Source organism: Salmo salar, chromosome ssa13, assembly GCF_905237065.1.
Source record: "Salmo salar chromosome ssa13, Ssal_v3.1, whole genome shotgun sequence".
NCBI lineage: Eukaryota > Metazoa > Chordata > Actinopteri > Salmoniformes > Salmonidae > Salmo > Salmo salar.
In genome coordinates, this window is record NC_059454.1 from 109768469 (window position 1) to 109791149 (window position 22681).

At 48.9% G+C, this 22681-nt stretch overlaps 1 protein-coding gene across 2 annotated transcripts in view; it reads left to right on the top strand.

Annotated features, from left to right (window-relative positions):
• Positions 1-22681, top strand: part of LOC106568549 (metalloprotease TIKI1) — a 150216-nt gene that overhangs the window by 115504 nt on the left and 12031 nt on the right. For both annotated transcript variants that reach the window (XM_045692665.1, XM_045692666.1), the window contains exon 5: positions 2429-2519. In XM_045692665.1, coding sequence (XP_045548621.1) covers positions 2429-2519 — 91 coding nt within the window. The remainder of the gene's footprint in view (positions 1-2428; positions 2520-22681) is intronic.

A 22681-nucleotide genomic window follows, 5' to 3' on the forward strand; every position in this document is an offset into this window, starting at 1 on the left:
TAGTTTGTGAGGACAAGGAGAGCCTCCGTCCTTTTGTGACGTGCCGCAACCTGAACCAACAATGCTTCACTTCACCTAGAGAGTGTAGGGGACGGGGAGGGGGGGGGGAGGAGAGGAGGGTAGGGGGACAAGAGGAGAGAAGAAGAGAGGAGGAGAGGAAAGGAGAGCTGGAGAGAGGAGGATCCACTCTGTTTCCTTCTCTTCCTACTTCACTGAAGCTAATCCTTTCAGTTTCCTTCTCTTCTACTGAAGCTAATCCACTCAGTTTCCTTCTCTTCCACTGAAGCTAATCTACTCAGTTTCCTTCTCTTCCACTGAAGCTAATCCTCTCAGTTTCCTTCTCTTTCACTGAAGCTAATCCATTCAGTTTCCTTCTCTTCCTTCTTCACTGAAGCTAATCCACTCAGTTTCCTTCTCTTCCTTCTTCACTGAAGCTAATCCCCTCAGTTTCCTTCTCCTCCACTGAAGCTAATCCACTCTGTTTCCTTCTCTTCCACTGAAGCTAATCCACTCTGTTTCCTTCTCCTCCACTGAAGCTAATCTACTCTGTTTCCTTCTCTTCCACTGAAGCTAATCCTCTCTGTTTCCTTCTCTTCCACTGAAGCTAATCCACTCAGTTTCCTTCTCTTCCTTCTTCACTGAAGCTAATCCACTCAGTTTCCTTCTCCTCCACTGAAGCTAATCCACTCTGTTTCCTTCTCTTCCACTGAAGCTAATCCACTCTGTTTCCTTCTCCTCCACTGAAGCTAATCCACTCTGTTTCCTTCTCCTCCACTGAAGCTAATCCTCTCTGTTTCCTTCTCTTCCACTGAAGCTAATCCACTCTGTTTCCTTCTCTTCCACTGAAGCTAATCCTCTCTGTTTCCTTCTCTTCCACTGAAGCTAATCCACTCTCTGTTTCCTTCTCTTCCACTGAAGCTAATCCCTCTGTTTCCTTCTCTTCCACTGAAGCTAATCCTCTCTGTTTCCTTCTCTTCCACTGAAGCTAATCCACTCAGTTTCCTTCTCTGTTTCTATAATTTACCACTGGCCATAGTCAGTTAGTTGTTAAACCACTAAACGTGCACATTAAGTTAAAAGCTCCCAGTCAGCGACTGACTCGATGACCTTTTATGTGTTTTGGGGCTTTTTTTTTACTGATGAGAATCGATGTAACCAGAGTAATGGTGAAATAACCAGAGTAATGGTGAAATAACCAGAGTAATGGTGAAATAACCAGAGTAATGGTGAAATAACCAGAGCAATGGTGAAATAACCAGAGTAATGGTGAAATAACCAGAGTAATGGTGAAATAACCAGAGTAATGGTGAAATAACCAGAGTACTGGTGAAATAACCAGAGTAATGGTGAAATAACCAGAGCAATGGTGAAATAACCAGAGCAATGGTGAAATAACCAGAGCAATGGTGAAATAACCAGAGTAATGGTGAAATAACCAGAGTAATGGTGAAATAACCAGGGTAATGGTGAAATAACGAGAGTAATGGTGAAATAACCAGAGTAATGGTGAAATAACCAGAGTAATGGTGAAATAACCAGAGCAATGGTGAAATAACCAGAGCAATGGTGAAATAACCAGAGTAATGGTGAAATAACCAGAGTAATGGTGAAATAACCAGAGTAATGGTGAAATAACCAGGGTAATGGTGAAATAACGAGAGTAATGGTGAAATAACCAGAGCAATGGTGAAATAACCAGAGTAATGGTGAAATAACCAGAGTAATGGTGAAAAATAACCAGAGTAATGGTGAAATAACCAGGGTAATGGTGAAATAACCAGAGTAATGGTGAAATAACCAGAGTAATGACGAAATAACCAGAGTAATGGTGAAATAACCAGCGTAATGGTGAAATAACCAGAGTAATGGTGAAATAACCAGAGTAATGGTGAAATAACCAGGGTTATGGTGAAATAACGAGAGTAATGGTGAAATAACCAGAGTAATGGTGAAATAACCAGAGTAATGGTGAAATATCTCTCTTGGTTTGTTGTATTTCACTTGGACTACTCTGTGAGAGCTGAGATATAGATATATATAGATATATATACATATAGTGTTACAGTTAGTTAGCAAGTACTGCCACTCTCCTCTTCACGGCTCTGAGAGGGCTGGCTGGCAAAAGCTACCAGACCTAGTTTGCTTCAACCTGATCCTGTAGTGCCAGGTGGGCAGAGTTTGAACATTTGGGACTTTACTTTTGGTTCATTGCAACAGGCAAGCTCAATCAAGCACAGTTGAAGTATTTGAAAAGTTTTCAACTAGTATTTGAACGCAGGTCTGGTTGGCTTAGTGGCACGGCATTGGTCCTGTTTGCGACGCTCATGTTGACTGATAGACGGGGTCCTGGGGCTTGCAGAGTCTCTGAAACAGAGAGACTGAAACAGAGAGACCTAACCCTAACACGAGAACTGTGTTTTTATTACAGGTCACTTCCTGGGCAACAACACAGTGATTGATGTGCTGAGGAATCAGGGCTATGAAGTGGAGCACACTCCTGCAGGGCAACCCATTACCAGGTAATAATACACCCCTATCTGTCCTCACCAACACACAACCACTCCCCATGCTGTCTATCTGACTACCCACAATCCCACTTCCACCTCCCCCACCGTACCCTCTCTATCTGACTACCCACAATCCCACTTCCACTCTACCCCCCCACCGTACCCTCTCTATCTGACTACCCACAATCCCACCTCCACTCTACCCCCCCACCGTACCCTCTCTATCTGACTACCCACAATCCCACCTCCACTCTACCTCCCCACCACACCCTCTCTATCTGACTACCCACAATCCCACCTCCACTCTACCTCCCCCACCGTACCCTGTGTATCTGACTACCCACAATCCCACTTCCACTCTACCTCCCCCACCGTACCCTGTGTGTCTGACTACCCACAATCCCACCTCCACTCTACCCCCCCCCCACCGTACCCTGTGTGTCTGACTACCCTCCAATGTCTTCTGAAGACTCAATCTCTCCTCAAAGATGAATGTCTACAGATTGTTAATACCATGAATATGCCCTGAAGTAGACTTGTATAGACATGAGGGGCATTAAGGCAATTGAATGTTTCTGGACAGGAATGGCTTGTAAATCCATTTTGATGTGGATGTTTTGGCGAATTGAAAAATAAATGAACTCGTCAGAGTCAGTGTAGTGGGAGGAGGTGGTGCTCAAGTGAGGTCAGCGATAATAACAATGCTCATAGTATCGTAGCTACACTGCTAACCTCATTAGGCCTTGTTGTCCTCACGCTGGCTAACATCACGCTGGTCTTAAGGCTGGTTTACAGTTGGTCTGTCCATATGTCAGTAGACAGTTGTCGCGGTGACATCGTGAACATTCTATTGTCGTCCGACATCAAACTTGTCGTTGTCGTTATGGAAAAACTATAAAAACACAAAGAACGACAAGCTGCGTGACATCAGCAGCACGGTGGTACAAAATAGCAATAATGTTGTGTTTTAACTCCAATGAACCCATCTGTTTAAAAATGTATTTTAGTATATGTTAATCTAGCAAACCAGGCAACTAAAACTTTCTAAACTATGTTTTGGTTCGTTTGTAGCTTGTTAGCTAGCTAGCTAGCGTTAAGTTAGCTGGTTAGCCCGTTCAAATAACGACCATATCATAACTGACAACGTCTTAACTTAAGCTCATTTTAATTCAGGAAAATAAACTCACAACAATATCATTATTTACAAGTTAATGGCGAGCTAAATTACATTAAATAGTTTTACGGTTGTGAGTGTGATGAAATAAAAGCAGGGCTTTCTACCAAAGAATTTTAGAACTCTCATTGCCCTCGTCAGTCAGGTAACCTCGACAACGGACACAGCGACTGGGTCAAAGTTGAACTTTTTTCATCTGTCTGCAACAAGGGAACCGACAGTCGCAGCGACGGTCTCTACGGAGTATAAATTAAATGACGTTTTGACCAGCGGCACTTTAGACCTGACTGCTACTATACATTATGCACATTATATTATTATTATATTATTATATATTATATATTATAGATGATAGTATACACATTATACATGTTAGTATACACATTATACATGTTAGTATACACATTATACATGTTAGTATACACATTATACATGTTAGTATACGCATTATACATGGTAGTATACATATGATACATGGTAGTATACACATGATACATGTTAGTATGCACATTATACATGTTAGTATACACATTATAGATGATAGTATACACATTATACATGTTAGTATACACATTATACATGGTAGTATACATATGATACATGGTAGTATACACATGATACATGTTAGTATGCACATTATACATGTTAGTATACACATTATAGATGATAGTATACACATTATACATGTTAGTATGCAACATGATAGTATACACATTATACATGTTAGTATACAACTAGTTTACACATTATACATATTAGTATACACATTATACATGTTAGTTTACACATGATACATGTTAGTATACACATTATACATGTTAGTATACACATTATACAAATATTATACACATTATACATGTTTGTATACACATTATACAAATAGTATACACATTATACAAATAGTATACACATTATACATATTAGTATACACATTATACATGGTAGAATACACATTATACATGGTAGTATACACATTATACATGTTAGAATACAACATGATAGTATACACATTATACATGTTAGTATACAACATGTTAGTTTACACATTATACATGATAGTATACAACATGATAGTATACACATGATACATGTTAGTATACAGATTATACATGTTAGTATACACATTATACAAATAGTATAAACATTTTACATGGTAGTATACACATTATACATGGTAGTATACACATTATACAAATAGTATAAACATTGTACATGGTAGTATACACATTATACATGATATTATACACATTATACATGTTAGAGTACACATTATACAAATAGTATACACATTATACATGTTAGTATACACATTATACAAATATCATACACATTGTACATGGTAGTATACACATTATACATGTTAGAATACACATTATACAAATACACATTATACAAATAGTATACACTTAGCACATGTTATTATTATACACAAGACATAATTGCAGAAACTGAATAATTACTGCAAATTATACACACTGCAAATATATTATACATTTTAAACACATTATAAGAAAGGGTTACACTGTGACCTCCATCCCTCACTGGTCATTGTAAAATATTTGACCATTTGGACGTTCTGTTGTTTCAGGGCATAAGAATGTCTTCCTGTGGGGGCAAAGTGACCATAAAGCCCCAATGCCACACAGCCTGAATACAATCTGAGTATATAGCATGAACAGGCCCTATCCCACTATCCACATAATCAGCTACAGAACATCCCAAGGGTTCTTGTAAATTCAAACGTTCACAAGCCGAATGGAGTCTTTGTGTGTTCAGAGCAGTAGTCTAGACTCCACACAGCTCCTCCACTCCACTCCACACAGCTCCTCCACTCCACACAGCTCCTCCACTCCACTCCACACAGCACCTCCACTCCACACAGCTTCTGCACTCCACACAGCTGCTCCACTCCACTCCACACAGCTCCTCCACTCCACACAGCTCCTCCACTCCACTCCACAGGGCTCCTCCACTCCACACAGCTCCTCCACTCCACACGGCTCCTCCACTCCACAGGGCTCCTCCACTTCACAGGGCTCCTCCACTCCACAGGGCTCCTCCACTCCACAGGGCTCCTCCACTCCACACAGCTCCTCCACTCCACACGGCTCCTCCACTCCACACGGCTCCTCCACTCCACAGGGCTACTCCAATCCACAGGGCTCCTCCACTCCACACAGCTCCTCCACTCCACACAGCTCCTCCACTCCACACAGCTCCTCCACTCCACACAGCTCCTCCACTCCACACGGCTCCTCCCTCCACTCCACACAGCTCCTCCCTCCACTCCACACAGCTCCTCCACTCCACACAGCTCCTCCACTCCACACAGCTCCTCCACTCCACAGGGCTCCTCCACTCCACAGGGCTCCTCCACTCCACAGGGCCCCTCCACTCCACACAGCTCCTCCACTCCACACAGCTCCTCCACTCCACACAGCTCCTCCACTCCACACAGCTCCTCCACTCCACACAGCTGCTCTACTACACACAGCTCCTCCACTCCACACAGCTCCTCCACTCCACACAGCTCCTCCACTCCACACAGCTCCTCCACTCCACACAGCTCCTCCACTCCACAGGGCTCCTCCACTCCACTCCACAGGGCTCCTCCACTCCACAGGGCTCCTCCACTCCACACAGCTCCTCCACTCCATACAGCTCCTCTACTCCACACAGCTGCTCTACTAAAACACAGCTCCTCCACTCCACACAGCTCCTCCACTCCACACAGCTCCTCTACTACACACAGCTCCTCCACTCCACACAGCTCCTCCACTCCACACAGCTCCTCCACTCCACACAGCTGCTCTACTACACACAGCTCCTCCACTCCACACAGCTGCTCTACTACACACAGCTCCTCCACTCCACACAGCTCCTCCACTCCACAGGGCTCCTCCACTCCACAGGGCTCCTCCACTCCAAACAGCTCCTCCACTCCACACAGCTCCTCCACTCCACACAGCTCCTAAACTCCACACAGCTCCTCCACTCCACACGGCTCCTCCCTCCACTCCACACAGCTCCTCCCTCCACTCCACACAGCTCCTCCACTCCACACAGCTCCTCCACTCCACACAGCTCCTCCACTCCACACAGCTCCTCCACTCCACAGGGCTCCTCCACTCCACAGGGCTCCTCCACTCCACAGGGCTCCTCCACTCCACAGGGCCCCTCCACTCCACACAGCTCCTCCACTCCACACAGCTCCTCCACTCCACACAGCTGCTCTACTACACACAGCTCCTCCACTCCACACAGCTCCTCCACTCCACACAGCTCCTCCACTCCACACAGCTCCTCCACTCCACACAGCTCCTCCACTCCACTCCACTCCACAGGGCTCCTCCACTCCACAGGGCTCCTCCACTCCACACAGCTCCTCCACTCCATACAGCTCCTCTACTCCACACAGCTGCTCTACTAAAACACAGCTCCTCCACTCCACACAGCTCCTCCACTCCACACAGCTCCTCTACTACACACAGCTCCTCCACTCCACACAGCTCCTCCACTCCACACAGCTGCTCTACTCCACACAGCTGCTCTACTACACACAGCTCCTCCACTCCACACAGCTGCTCTACTACACACAGCTCCTCCACTCCACACAGCTCCTCCACTCCACAGGGCTCCTCCACTCCACACAGCTCCTCCACTCCACAGGGCTCCTCCACTCCACACAGCTCCTCCACTCCACACAGCTCCTCCACTCCACACAGCTGCTCTACTACACACAGCTCCTCCACTCCACACTGCTGCTCTACTACACAGCTCCTCCACTCCACACAGCTCCTCCACTCCACACAGCTCCTCCACTCCACACAGCTCCTCCCTCCACTCCACACGGCTCCTCCACTCCACACAGCTCCTCCACTCCACAGGGCTCCTCCACTCCACACAGCTCCTCTACTACACACAGCTCCTCCACTCCACTCCACACAGCTCCTCCACTCCACACAGCTCCTCCACTCCACACAGCTCCTCCACTCCACACAGCTCCTCCACTCCACACAGCTCCTCCACTCCACACAGCTGCTCTACTACACACAGCTCCTCCACTCCACACAGCTCCTCCACTCCACACAGCTGCTCTGCTACACACAGCTCCTCTACTCCACAGGGCTCCTCCACTCCACACAGCTCCTCCAATCCACACAGCTGCTCTACTACACACAGCTCCTCCACTCCACACAGCTCCTCCACTCCACACAGCTCCTCCCTCCACTCCACACGGCTCCTCCACTCCACACAGCTCCTCCACTCCACAGGGCTCCTCCACTCCACACAGCTCCTCTACTACACACAGCTCCTCCACTCCACTCCACACAGCTCCTCCACTCCACACAGCTCCTCCACTCCAAACAGCTCCTCCACTCCACACAGCTCCTCCACTCCACACAGCTCCTCCACTCCACACAGCTGCTCTACTACACACAGCTCCTCCACTCCACACAGCTCCTCCACTCCACACAGCTGCTCTGCTACACACAGCTCCTCTACTCCACAGGGCTCCTCCACTCCACACAGCTCCTCCAATCCACACAGCTGCTCTACTACACACAGCTCCTCTACTCCACACAGCTCCTCCACTCCACACAGCTGCTCTACTCCACACAGCTCCTCCACTCCACAGGGCTCCTCCACTCCACACAGCTCCTACACTCCACACAGCTGCTCTACTACACACAGCTCCTCCACTCCACACAGCTCCTCCACTCCACACAGCTGCTCTACTCCACACAGCTGCTCTACTACACACAGCTCCTCCACTCCACACAGCTGCTCTACTACACACAGCTCCTCCACTCCACACAGCTCCTCCACTCCACAGGGCTCCTCCACTCCACACAGCTCCTCCACTCCACAGGGCTCCTCCACTCCACACAGCTCCTCCACTCCACACAGCTCCTCCACTCCACACAGCTGCTCTACTACACACAGCTCCTCCACTCCACACAGCTGCTCTACTACACAGCTCCTCCACTCCACACAGCTCCTCCACTCCACACAGCTCCTCCCTCCACTCCACACAGCTCCTCCCTCCACTCCACACGGCTCCTCCACTCCACACAGCTCCTCCACTCCACAGGGCTCCTCCACTCCACACAGCTCCTCTACTACACACAGCTCCTCCACTCCACTCCACACAGCTCCTCCACTCCACACAGCTCCTCCACTCCACACAGCTCCTCCACTCCACACAGCTCCTCCACTCCACACAGCTCCTCCACTCCACACAGCTGCTCTACTACACACAGCTCCTCCACTCCACACAGCTCCTCCACTCCACACAGCTGCTCTGCTACACACAGCTCCTCTACTCCACAGGGCTCCTCCACTCCACACAGCTCCTCCAATCCACACAGCTGCTCTACTACACACAGCTCCTCCACTCCACACAGCTCCTCCACTCCACACAGCTCCTCCCTCCACTCCACACGGCTCCTCCACTCCACACAGCTCCTCCACTCCACAGGGCTCCTCCACTCCACACAGCTCCTCTACTACACACAGCTCCTCCACTCCACTCCACACAGCTCCTCCACTCCACACAGCTCCTCCACTCCACACAGCTCCTCCACTCCACACAGCTCCTCCACTCCACACAGCTGCTCTACTACACACAGCTCCTCCACTCCACACAGCTCCTCCGCTCCACACAGCTGCTCTGCTACACACAGCTCCTCTACTCCACAGGGCTCCTCCACTCCACACAGCTCCTCCAATCCACACAGCTGCTCTACTACACACAGCTCCTCCACTCCACACAGCTCCTCCACTCCACACAGCTGCTCTACTCCACACAGCTCCTCCACTCCACAGGGCTCCTCCACTCCACACAGCTCCTACACTCCACACAGCTGCTCTACTACACACAGCTCCTCCACTCCACACAGCTCCTCCACTCCACACAGCTGCTCTACTACACACAGCTCCTCCACTCCACACTGCTGCTCTACTACACACAGCTCCTCCACTCTACACAGCTCCTCCACTCCACACAGCTCCTCCACTCCACACAGCTCCTCCACTCCACAGGGCTCCTCTACTCCACAGGGCTCCTCCACTCCACAGGGCCCCTCCACTCCACACAGCTCCTCCACTCCACACAGCTCCTCCACTCCACACAGCTCCTCCACTCCACACAGCTCCTCCACTCCACACAGCTGCTCTACTACACACAGCTCCTCCACTCCACACAGCTCCTCCACTCCACACAGCTCCTCCACTCCACACAGCTCCTCCACTCCACACAGCTCCTCCACTCCACAGGGCTCCTCCACTCCACTCCACAGGGCTCCTCCACTCCACAGGGCTCCTCCACTCCACAGGGCTCCTCCACTCCACACAGCTCCTCCACTCCATACAGCTCCTCTACTCCACACAGCTGCTCTACTACACACAGCTCCTCCACTCCACACAGCTCCTCCACTCCACACAGCTCCTCTACTACACACAGCTCCTCCACTCCACACAGCTCCTCCACTCCACACAGCTCCTCCACTCCACACAGCTCCTCCACTCCACAGCTCCTCCACTCCACACAGCTCCTCCACTCCACACAGCTCCTCCACTCCACACAGCTGCTCTACTACACACAGCTCCTCCACTCCACACAGCTCCTCCACTCCACACAGCTCCTCCACTCCACACAGCGCCTCCACTCCACACAGCTCCTCTACTCCACAGGGCTCCTCCACTCCACAGGGCTCCTCCACTCCACACAGCTCCTCCACTCCACACAGCTGCTCTACTACACACAGCTCCTCCACTCCACACAGCTGCTCTACTACACACAGCTCCTCCACTCCACACAGCTCCTCCACTCCACACAGCTCCACACAGCTCCTCCACTCTACACAGCTCCTCCCTCCACTCCACACAGCTCCTCCACTCCACAGGGCTCCTCCACTCCACACAGCTCCTCCACTCCACACAGCTCCTCCACTCCACACAGCTCCTCCACTCCACACAGCTCCTCCCTCCACAGGGCTCCTCCACTCCACACAGCTCCTCCACTCCACACAGCAGCTCTACTACACACAGGTCCTCCACTCCACACAGCTGCTCTACTACACACAGCTCCTCCACTCCACACAGCTCCTCCATTCCACACAGCTCCTCCACTCCACACAGCTCCTCCACTCTACACAGCTCCTCCCTCCACTCCACACGGCTCCTCCACTCCACACAGCTCCTCCACTCCACAGGGCTCCTCCACTCCACACAGCTCCTCTACTACACACAGCTCCTCCACTCCACTCCACACAGCTCCTCCACTCCACACAGCTCCTCCACTCCACACAGCTCCTCCACTCCACACAGCTCCTCTACTCCACACAGCTGCTCTACTACACACAGCTCCTCCACTCCACACAGCTCCTCCACTCCACACAGCTCCTCCACTCCACACAGCTGCTCTACTACACACAGCTCCTCCACTCCACACAGCTCCTCCACTCCACACAGCTGCTCTGCTACACACAGCTCCTCTACTCCACAGGGCTCCTCCACTCCACACAGCTCCTCCACTCCACACAGCTGCTCTACTACACACAGCTCCTCCACTCCACACAGCTGCTCTACTACACACAGCTCCTCCACTCCACACAGCTCCTCCACTCCACACAGCTCCTCCACTCCACACAGCTCCTCCACTCCACACAGCTCCTCCACTCCACACAGCTGCTCTACTACACACAGCTCCTCCACTCCACACAGCTGCTCTACTACACACAGCTCCTCCACTCCACACAGCTCCTCCACTCCACACAGCTCCTCCACTCTACACAGCTCCTCCACTCCACACAGCTCCTCCACTCCACACAGCTCCTCCACTCTACACAGCTCCTCCACTCTACACAGCTCCTCCACTCCACACAGCTCCTCCACTCCACACAGCTCCTCCACTCTACACAGCTCCTCCCTCCACTCCACACAGCTCCTCCACTCCACAGGGCTCCTCCACTCCACACGGCTCCTCCACTCCACAGGGCTCCTCCACTCCACACAGCTCCTCCACTCCACACAGCTCCTCCACTCCACACAGCTCCTCCACTCCACAGGGCTCCTCCACTCCACAGGGCTCCTCCACTCCACACAGCTCCTCCACTCCACAGGGCTCCTCCACTCCACACGGCTCCTCCACTCCACAGGGCTCCTCCACTCCACACAGCTCCTCCACTCCACACAGCTCCTCCACTCCACACGGCTCCTCCACTCCACAGGGCTCCTCCACTCCACAGGGCTCCTCCACTCCACACATGGAGTTTGAATGATGATTTGTGCTGCTCTTACTCTGTTGTAATTGACAAAATGTTTTTAGTGGTCTAGGTCCCCTGTCAGACTGATGGTACAGCGTGATGCCAGTGTCTGGTGGTACAGCGTGATGCCAGTGTCTGGTGGTACAGCGTGATGCCAGTGTCTGGTGGTACAGCGTGATGCCAGTGTCTGGTGGTACAGCGTGATGCCAGTGTCTGGTACCAGGGTCTGGTGGTACAGCGTGATGCCAGTGTCTGGTGGTACAGCGTGATGCCAGTGTCTGGTACCAGTGTCTGGTGGTACAGCGTGATGCCAGTGTCTGGTGGTACAGCGTGATGCCAGTGTCTGGTACCAGTGTCCGGTGGTACAGCGTGATGCCAGTGTCTGGTGGTACAGCGTGATGCCAGTGTCCGGTGGTACAGCGTGATGCCAGTGTCTGGTGGTACAGCGTGATGCCAGTGTCTGGTGGTACAGCGTGATGCCAGTGTCTGGTGGTACAGCGTGATGCCAGTGTCTGGTACCAGTGTCTGGTGGTACAGCGTGATGCCAGTGTTCGGTGGTACAGCGTGATGCCAGTGTCTGGTGGTACAGCGTGAAGCCAGTGTCTGGTGGTACAGCGTGATGCCAGTGTCTGGTGGTACAGCGTGATGCCAGTGTCTGGTGGTACAGCGTGATGCCAGTGTCTGATGGTACAGCGTGATGCCAGTGTCTGGTACCAGTGTCCGGTGGTACAGCGTGATGCCAGTATCCGGTGGTACAGCGTGATGCCAGTGTCTGGTGGTACAGCGTGATGCCAGTGTCTGGTGGTACAGCGTGATGCCAGTGTCTGGTGGTACAGCGTGATGCCAGTGTCTGGTGGTACAGCATGATGCCAGTGTCTGGTGGTACAGCGTGATGCCAGTGTCTGGTACCAGTGTCTGGTGGTACAGCGTGATGCCAGTGTCTGGTACCAGTGTCTGGTGGTACAGCGTGATGCCAGTGTCTGGTGGTACAGCGTGATGCCAGTGTCTGGTGGTACAGTGTGATGCCAGTGTCTGGTGGTACAGCGTGAAGCCAGTATCTGGTGGTACAGCGTGATGCCAGTGTCTGGTGGTACAGCGTGATGCCAGTGTCTGGTGGTACAGCGTGATGCCAGTGTCTGATGGTACAGCGTGATGCCAGTGTCTGGTACCGTGTCCGGTGGTACAGCGTGATGCCAGTATCCGGTGGTACAGCGTGATGCCAGTGTCTGGTGGTACAGCGTGATGCCAGTGTCTGGTGGTACAGCGTGATGCCAGTGTCTGGTGGTACAGCGTGATGCCAGTGTCTGGTGGTACAGCATGATGCCAGTGTCTGGTGGTACAGCGTGATGCCAGTGTCTGGTACCAGTGTCTGGTGGTACAGCGTGATGCCAGTGTCTGGTACCAGTGTCTGGTGGTACAGCGTGATGCCAGTGTCTGGTGGTACAGCGTGATGCCAGTGTCTGGTGGTACAGTGTGATGCCAGTGTCTGGTGGTACAGCGTGATACCAGTGTTCTATGTAACTTAACATAAACACATGATGGAACAATCATGGGCTCCCGAGTGGCACAGCGATCTGATGCACTACATCTCAGTGCTAGAGGCGTCACTACAGACCCTGGTTCGATTCCAGGCTGTTTCACAACCGGCCGTGATTAGAAGTCTTATAGGGCGGCGCAGAATTGGCCCAGGGTAGGCTGTGATTGTAAATAAGAATTTGTTCTTAACTGACTTGCCTAATTCAATAAAGGTAAAATATTAAAACTAAGCTTGTTAAATGTTAGTCACTCACTCCAACAATGAAACATGGCAAATCTGGCCACATTAAGAATATTTTATTTTGCTACACTGTAATCACACAATGAACAGATGAAAATAAATTCACTCATTCATTTTACACACAAAATATTCCATATAAGATGAAGGCCTCTATTTGATCAAACCTCGTGGGAAATGGTCTAGGGGTGTGTTAGAAATAGTTTTGCAATTTTTTACAGACGGAATTATGAGCGCAAGAGTTGGCGGTGGCGTGAAAGGGCTGGGTTTAAAAGAATAAACAACTTGTAGGTATGACGAGAGCTTGGCCACTCACTGGCCAATGAACGCATTCCATGGCCTTAATACTGCATACGTTTGTCTCAGGACAGTGTTTACGTTGTCATCAACTCCCTTCCAAGATGGCGCAGCAGTAAGATGTGTTTGTTTTTGTCCCGTGTAAATATTCTGTCTTTTTTGTTGTTGTTTTTTTTGTATATTTTTCATTATATTTCAATCTCTTTTTTCCATTTTTGAATTAAATATACCTTCCTGCAACTCGCCTCACCCAATGTGGTACAGATCTGCTATTTTTTTAGACCTTATAATTGGAACCTCCATCAGAAGCTAGCCATCAGAAGCTAGCCAGCTAATTAGCTACTAGCTATTTAGTTATTGTTAGCCGCTGCTAGCGGTTTTTACCTTTAGCTCGGACTCCAGCCGCTTTAGCCCTGATAGCCCGGATAATACCTGCCAGTCTGCACAGCGCGATATCAGCCCTGAGCATATCGGACTGCTTTTTTCCCCCACTACATCACCGGATTCCTGCCGCAAGCTCTGGACCATTACACCGGATCTTCGCAGCTAGCTAGCTGCTACCGAGTGGCTATTGTGGCTAATGCCCTTGTCCAGGCGCATGCACCAGTTAGCCTCGAGCTAGGCCCATCTCCCGGCTAGCAAACGAAGTACTCCAGCTACAATACCTCTCTTGCCAAGTGGCCTGGACCCTTTGTCGACACGGAGCCCCGCCGATCCATCACAACTTATCTGCTGGTCTGCTGACATAATTCGGCCGATGTGCTCACAACCGGCCTCTGCGTCGTGGATGTTGGTGATGATCCATCTGCTAGCCCCGGCCCGCTAGCTTCCTGAACACCGTCTCTCCCGCTCGTCTAGCACAGTAATCGACTACCGAATGGCTCCGTGTAGTGGAGTATATCAAAATGTCATCAATATACACCACTACACCCTGCCCGTGCAGGTCCCTGAAAATCTAATCTACAAAGGCTTGGAAGACTGATGGAGCATTCATCAACCCGTACGGAATGACGAGGTACTCATAATGCCCAGAGGTGGTACTGAAAGCCGTCTTCCACTCTTCTCCCTCTCGGATACGCACCAGGTTGTAAGCGCTCCAGAGATCTAGTTTGGTGAAGAAGCGCGCCCCATGCATTGACTCTATTGCTGTGCCTATGAGCGGTAGCGGGTAACTGTACCTCACGGTGATCTGATTCAGACCCCGATAGTCAATACACGGGCGCAGACCTCCATCCTTCTTCTTCACAAAAAAATGATCTCGAGGAGGCGGGTGAAGTGGAGGACCAAATGTACCCCTGACGCAGGGATTCGAGAGATATGTTTCCATAGCCTCCGTCTCCACCTGTGAGAGGGGATACACGTGACTCCTGGGAAGTGCAGCGTCTACCAGGAGATCTATCGCACAATCGCCCCGTCGATGAGGTGGTAATTGAGTCGCCTTTTTTTTGGAGAAGGCAAGAGCCAAATCGGCATATTCAGGGGGAATGCGCACGGTGGAGACCCGGTCTGGACTCTCCACCGTAGTAGCACCAACGGAAACCCCTAAACACCTCCCTGAGCACTCTCGCGACCACCCCGTGAGAGCCCCCTGTGGCCTAGAAATAGCAGGGTTATGACAAGCTAACCAGGGTAGGCCCAGCACCATGGGAAATGCAGGAGAGTCAATAAGGAAGAGTAATTCTCTCCATATGACCCCCCTGCGTCACCATGCCCAAAGGCGCGGTGACCTCCCTAATCAACCCTGACCCTAAGGGTCGACTATTTAAGGCGTGAACGGGGAAGGGCACATCCACGCGAGCGATGGGGATCCCTAAACTATGGGCTAAAGCTCTATCAATAAAATTCCCTTTCTGATATTCTTCTGTGCTGTTTTTGGGCCCATCTGTATGAATTTCTGATGTTGTACAGCTTACTGGGCTGTGAATGTGTGGTTGTTTCCAGGTCTGTTCTTTTGAGGAACAACGTAATTTGGCTGTGATCAGACAGAGGTGTTAGTGGCTTGACAGTGAATGAGCTGAGAGAGAAAGGGTCAATGTCTGTGATCATATAGTCTACTGTACTGTGGCCAAGAGTTGAGCAGTAGGTGAATCTCCCCAAAGAGTCCCCCCCGTAACCTACCATTGACAAAGTACAGACCCAGGGTTCTACAGAGCTGCAACAGATCCCTTTCGTTGTTGTTGACGGTGCCGTCACTGTTGTTTCTATGGGGGAGATTAAGACAGTTAGAAACAGTATGGCCTGTAATAAAGCTGTCCCCTCGTGTGCTCGTTAGATCAGGTAGTGCTCCTGTGCGCGCATTTGTGTCATCACAGATGAGCACATTTCCCTGGGCCTGGAAATGGCACGTCTCTTCCTCAAGGGTGGGGAAGATCTCCTCTGAGTAATATGGGGATTCTGAGGGGGGGAAATATATTGCGCAAAGGAACACATCTTTTTCTGTCAGTACAAGTTCTTTTTTCAGTTTTAACCAAATGTGATATTTTCCCATTTTGAGGGGATCAATTAGATGTTGTAGTTGGGATTTGTACCAAATGATCAATCCTTCAGTCTCTGCCTATATTGACAGAGCTGTGTTTCTGTGACGGCACAATGACCTCTCTGTAGCCTGTGGGACAGTGAGTGACAACGTCAGCCTTACACCATGTCTCCTGCAGAATGATGACGTCAACATCTTTCAGATTGTTGTTGAACTCCAGTTCTAAACTCTTCAGTCCGAAGGTTGATGAGTTTAGACCCTGAATGTTCCACATGCTAACTGATCGGTTGATGAGTTTAGACCCTGAATGTTCCACATGCTAACTGATAGGTTGATGAGTTTAGACCCTGAATGTTCCACATGCTAACTGATAGGTTGATGAGTTTAGACCCTGAATGTTCCACATGCTAACTGATAGGTTGATGAGTTTAGACCCTGAATGTTCCACATGCTAACTGATAGGTTGATGAGTTTAGACCCTGAATGTTCCACATGCTAACTGATAGGTTGATGAGTTTAGGCCCTGAATGTTCCACATGCTAACTGATAGGTTGATGAGTTTAGGCCCTGAATGTTCCACATGCTAACTGATAGGTTGATGAGTTTAGACCCTGAATGTTCCACATGCTAACTGATAGGTTGATGAGTTTAGGCCCTGAATGTTCCACATGCTAACTGATAGGTTGATGAGTTTAGACCCTGAATGTTCCACATGCTAACTGATAGGTTGATGAGTTTAGACCCTGAATGTTCCACATGCTAACTGATAGGTTGATGAGTTTAGACCCTGAATGTTCCACATGCTAACTGATAGGTTGATGAGTTTAGACCCTGAATGTTCCACATGCTAACTGATAGGTTGATGAGTTTAGACCCTGAATGTTCCACATGCTAACTGATAGGTTGATGAGTTTAGACCCTGAATGTTCCACATGCTAACTGATAGGTTGATGAGTTTAGACCCTGAATGTTCCACATGCTAACTGATAGGTTGATGAGTTTAGACCCTGAATGTTCCACATGCTAACTGATAGGTTGATGAGTTTAGACCCTGAATGTTCCACATGCTAACTGATAGGTTGATGAGTTTAGACCCTGAATGTTCCACATGCTAACTGATAGGTTGATGAGTTTAGGCCCTGAATGTTCCACATGCTAACTGATAGGTTGATGAGTTTAGACCCTGAATGTTCCACATGCTAACTGATCGGTTGATGAGTTTAGACCCTGAATGTTCCACATGCTAACTGATAGGTTGATGAGTTTAGACCCTGAATGTTCCACATGCTAACTGATAGGTTGATGAGTTTAGACCCTGAATGTTCCACATGCTAACTGATAGGTTGATGAGTTTAGACCCTGAATGTTCCACATGCTAACTGATAGGTTGATGAGTTTAGACCCTGAATGTTCCACATGCTAACTGATAGGTTGATGAGTTTAGACCCTGAATGTTCCACATGCTAACTGATAGGTTGATGAGTTTAGACCCTGAATGTTCCACATGCTAACTGATAGGTTGATGAGTTTAGACCCTGAATGTTCCACATGCTAACTGATAGGTTGATGAGTTTAGGCCCTGAATGTTCCACATGCTAACTGATAGGTTGATGAGTTTAGACCCTGAATGTTCCACATGCTAACTGATAGGTTGATGAGTTTAGACCCTGAATGTTCCACATGCTAACTGATAGGTTGATGAGTTTAGACCCTGAATGTTCCACATGCTAACTGATAGGTTGATGAGTTTAGACCCTGAATGTTCCACATGCTAACTGATAGGTTGATGAGTTTAGGCCCTGAATGTTCCACATGCTAACTGATAGGTTGATGAGTTTAGACCCTGAATGTTCCACATGCTAACTGATAGGTTGATGAGTTTAGACCCTGAATGTTCCACATGCTAACTGATCGGTTGATGAGTTTAGACCCTGAATGTTCCACATGCTAACTGATAGGTTGATGAGTTTAGACCCTGAATGTTCCACATGCTAACTGATAGGTTGATGAGTTTAGACCCTGAATGTTCCACATGCTAACTGATAGTGATTTCATGTTGCAAAAAGAAAGAATAGCAGTCAGAAATACAGTAACTACTAACTAATAAGTTGTTAAGAGATAAACAGGATAACAGCTAACATTGTTTCTGTTATATATATATATAGATATTCCTATTCATTGAACAAGTAAATTCTAGTACAGTGTGTGTGTGTGTGTGTGTGTGTGTGTGTGTGTGTGTGTGTGTGTGTGTGTGTGTGTGTGTGTGTGTGTGTGTGTGTGTGTGTGTGTGTGCGTGGTGTGTTGTGTTGTGTTGTGTTGTGTTGTGTTTGTGTGCATGCGTCCGTGTGTGTTTAGTGCAGTTTAGTGCAGATGTATTGGAGGAGCTGTTTAATCTCACTTAATCCTGTCCTCTGACGACCTCTGCGTAGCAGCGCTGGTCCTGCTGTTGGGCCCTGTGGAGTGGAGGGGGGCCAGGTCTGGGCCGTGGGGCTTCCTCTCTGGCCTGGTAGAGATGGTGGTCTGGTGGTCTGGTAGTAGGCTGGGCCCTGTGGAGTGGAGGGGGGCCCAGGTCTGGGCCGTGGGGCTTCCTCTCTGGTCTGGTAGAGGTGGTGGTCTGGTAGTAGGCTGGGCCCTGTGGAGTGGAGGGGGGCCAGGTCTGGGTTGTGGTGAGGGGCTGCAGCTTCTCTCTGGGAGTCTCTACAGTCTGTTCTCTGTGCTGTAGCACCCTCTTGATGACAGACAACTCATTTGCCATCTCCTCCATTACCTGCACTAGCTCTCTCCTCATGGTGACCTTTACCTCCTCCAGAGCTGTGGTAAGGCTCTCTCTCCTCATGGTACCATTTACCTCCTCCAGAGCTGTGGTAAGGCTCTCTCCTCATGGTGACCTTTACCTCCTCCAGAGCTGTGGTCAAGGCTGCTCTTCAGCTCATGGTAACCTTTACCTCCCTCCAGAGCTGAGGTGGTAAGGCTCTCTCCTCATGGTGACCCTTACCTCCTCCAGAGCTGTGGTAAGACTCTCTCTCAGCTCCTGGAGTTCTTCAGCTGGGGGCCTGCTCTTGTTCAGATCTGGTCCTGTCAGAAGCTCTGTGTCTGGGTCTGGTGGTGGTGTAGCTGGAGGGCTGCTCCTTCAGCTCAGTAACCCATACCTCTAACAGAGCCAGCCTGTCTCTCAGCAGTCTGGAGGTGGTGTAGCTGGGGGGCTGCTCCTTCAGCTCAGTAACCCATACCTCTAACAGAGCCAGCCTGTCTCTCAGCAGGCTGATGGTAGTGTGGTCTTGGCTCTGGTGGTTGTAGGCAGGCAGGGGGGAGGATAGCCCTGCTGTTGGGGTGCCTGAGGTGAGGGGAGAGGTCGGGGTGCTGTCCTTGTCTTTTTTGCTTTCTGCTATCTTCGTTAGGGTGGGGAAGTCCTGCACAACAGAGCGGAGTGCAGCCTCACTGCCCTGGACCATGATAGTGCCGTTCAGAAACCTGTTTTCCTGGTCCTTATCGCTGTCCTCAAAAATGTGGATTTGCCTTCCCTTGCAGATAACTTTCTTTGTGGTACAGCTGAAATGCCTGGTTACAGCTGTATGCCAGGCAGTAGTGTGGTCTGTGTAAAATAACAGGTTTGTAACGGTCCCGTTTTGTGAGCAGTCGGCGTAACAACGTTTCTGGGTTCTCCCTCTGAATTCTGTGTTTAAAGTTGATTCTTCCCTTCTCTGATTTGATTTCTGCTGGGTATTAAAAAAACAACAAAGTCTCTCAGTCTCTGCCGTTGCTGTCGCTGCTAGCGCTGCCTCAGTGGCCATGTTGCTATGGTTACCACCAGTAAACGGTTAGAGCTAGACGGTAAGCTAGCTGACAGGTTTGAATTTGGCTAGCTACCACGATGAAGATTGTTTTTTTAACTCACTCCCTGTCAATCTTTTCCTCCTGTGTTGATCTTCAGTTGTTCAATTTGATTGCCTATACATTTTTTTGCTAATTTAATCGTGTCAATCTCTCTCTTAACAACCAGACAGTTATGTAATGAAACAGCAGGGAGCAGGTCTCGAACCCTCGACCTTCAAGCCCGAAGTCCAGCACGCTATCGACTGTGCCGCAAAAGCATGCTCGTCCGGCAGATTTCTGCGCTTATAAACCCAGGGTCCGTTACAGTTATAACAAGTCAGGAGCTGTTCTTCTGCATGACCTCTCTCTCTCTCTCTCTCTCTCTCTCTCTCTCTCTCTCTCTCTCTCTCTCTCTCTCTCTCTCTCTCTCTCTCTCTCTCTCTCTCTCTCTCTCAGTCTTTCTGCACCTGGCTTCAGAAGGATCATACTATCCCATACCTGTATTCATTAGTAGCACAGAGGAGCTACGATCACCTGTTTTGAGTTAGTAATTTCCAGCCATTGAAAGCTGGTGTCCACTGTTCACAGGGCTGGTAGATTACTTTGTAAATGTAGGTCTAATCCGTTACAATTACTAGTTACATGTCCAAAATTATAATCAGTAATGTAACTTTTAGATTACTTTCCCCTTAAGAGGCATTAGAAGAAGACAAACTGAATATTACCAATTTAATGACTATCTATTGCAGGATAAATCAATGTTAGAGTTTACATGGCTGGCCATATGTGGATGTTGCATTATGGGTTGGGTATGTAGGCTTCTTCTAACCCGTCGTAATGCAGCTAATAATATGATTAGTGTCATATCTGCTCCCGCTCTGCTCCCGCTCTGCTCCCGCTCTGCTCCCGCTCTTCCTCCCCGGCGCTTGAGGGCGCCAGGCTGCCCTGCATCACACCTGTCTTCCTTCATCACGCGCATCAGCGATATTGGATTCACCTGAACTCACTCATCACCTGTTTATTACCTCCCTTATATCTGTCAGTTCCACTGCTCTGTTCCCAGCTGATACATTAATTGTATTTTTGTTTGTTTGTGTTACTCGTTTGCTGACGCTGTTCCTGTCTCGTTCCATGTCCGTTCGTTGTTAAATGTTTAACTCCCCGTACATGCTTCGTCTCTCCAGCGTCATCCCACGTGACAATTAGGCTATATCTTTACATTGAAAACCAAGTCTATCAGAATTCCAGTCATTCCAATTCATTTAATAACCTTTGATCTTGAGAAATAGGTCTTGAAAATATATAAATATAGATTAGCTTTTTTTTTTTTTTACCTGACCATAACCCCGAAAACTAAGGACTTATTAGCCTACTCTGTTGTTTATGATTGTGTTGTCATGGACGACTGATTGGGCTCATTGATTCCAGTTGTAAAATAAATGCTGCGCTCATGGAACAGCTTTGATCACTACTGAAAAGGGCTATTTACATGGGAAACACCAATGCCATATGCTGCATTTGCTACAGGAATATATTGTTTACCTTTTAGTTTGGTGACACTTTGATATATTGATAACATGCAGCTGATTAAGTCTATCAAAGTGTGCGAGTTTGTGTCTCTTAGGCCTATGGATATATATATATATTTTTTTTTTCTCGATCGGCAAGAAATAGATTGAACAATAAAAGCCCCATTCGCGGTCTTCTTAAAACAAACTGTGTTTTTTTGACAGTATGGAGCACAGCACCACGGAGGAGTCACAGGCGTTGTAGTGAACAGACCAAGGCGCTCCGTGTTGAGTGCTCATCTTTTATTTTAGAATTTGAAAAAGCACTTCACAAAGAAAAAAACAAATGACAGCTAAACAGTTCTGTCGGGTATCCTCACACACTAAACAGAAAACAACCACCCACAAAACCCAAAGGAAAAAACAGGCTGCCTAAGTATGGCTTCCAATCAGAGACAACGAAAGACACCTGCCTCCTTCCTGATTGGAAAACATACTCGGCCAAACATGGAAAACGAAACATTTAAAATAGAAAACTAGAACAAAATCCCCTAGAAACAAACAAACCCCAAAACACACAAAACAACCCCCCCTGCCACGCCCTGACCATTCTACTATGGCAAAAGACCCCTTTACTGGTCAGGACGTGACAGGTGGAGTTTAGAAGGGATGAACTCTCTCAAACTGTTATTCCATAGAGGCTGGGATTTGTACTATACAGCTGTTGCAAGAGCGCATGTTTCACTGACTGTCCACTGGTCGCAAAAACAATGATTGATAGGTAGCTAAAAACGTCTTCAATTCAAACATTACTGGGTTAAAATACGCATACTGTATACAAAAACATACGGAATACAACTAA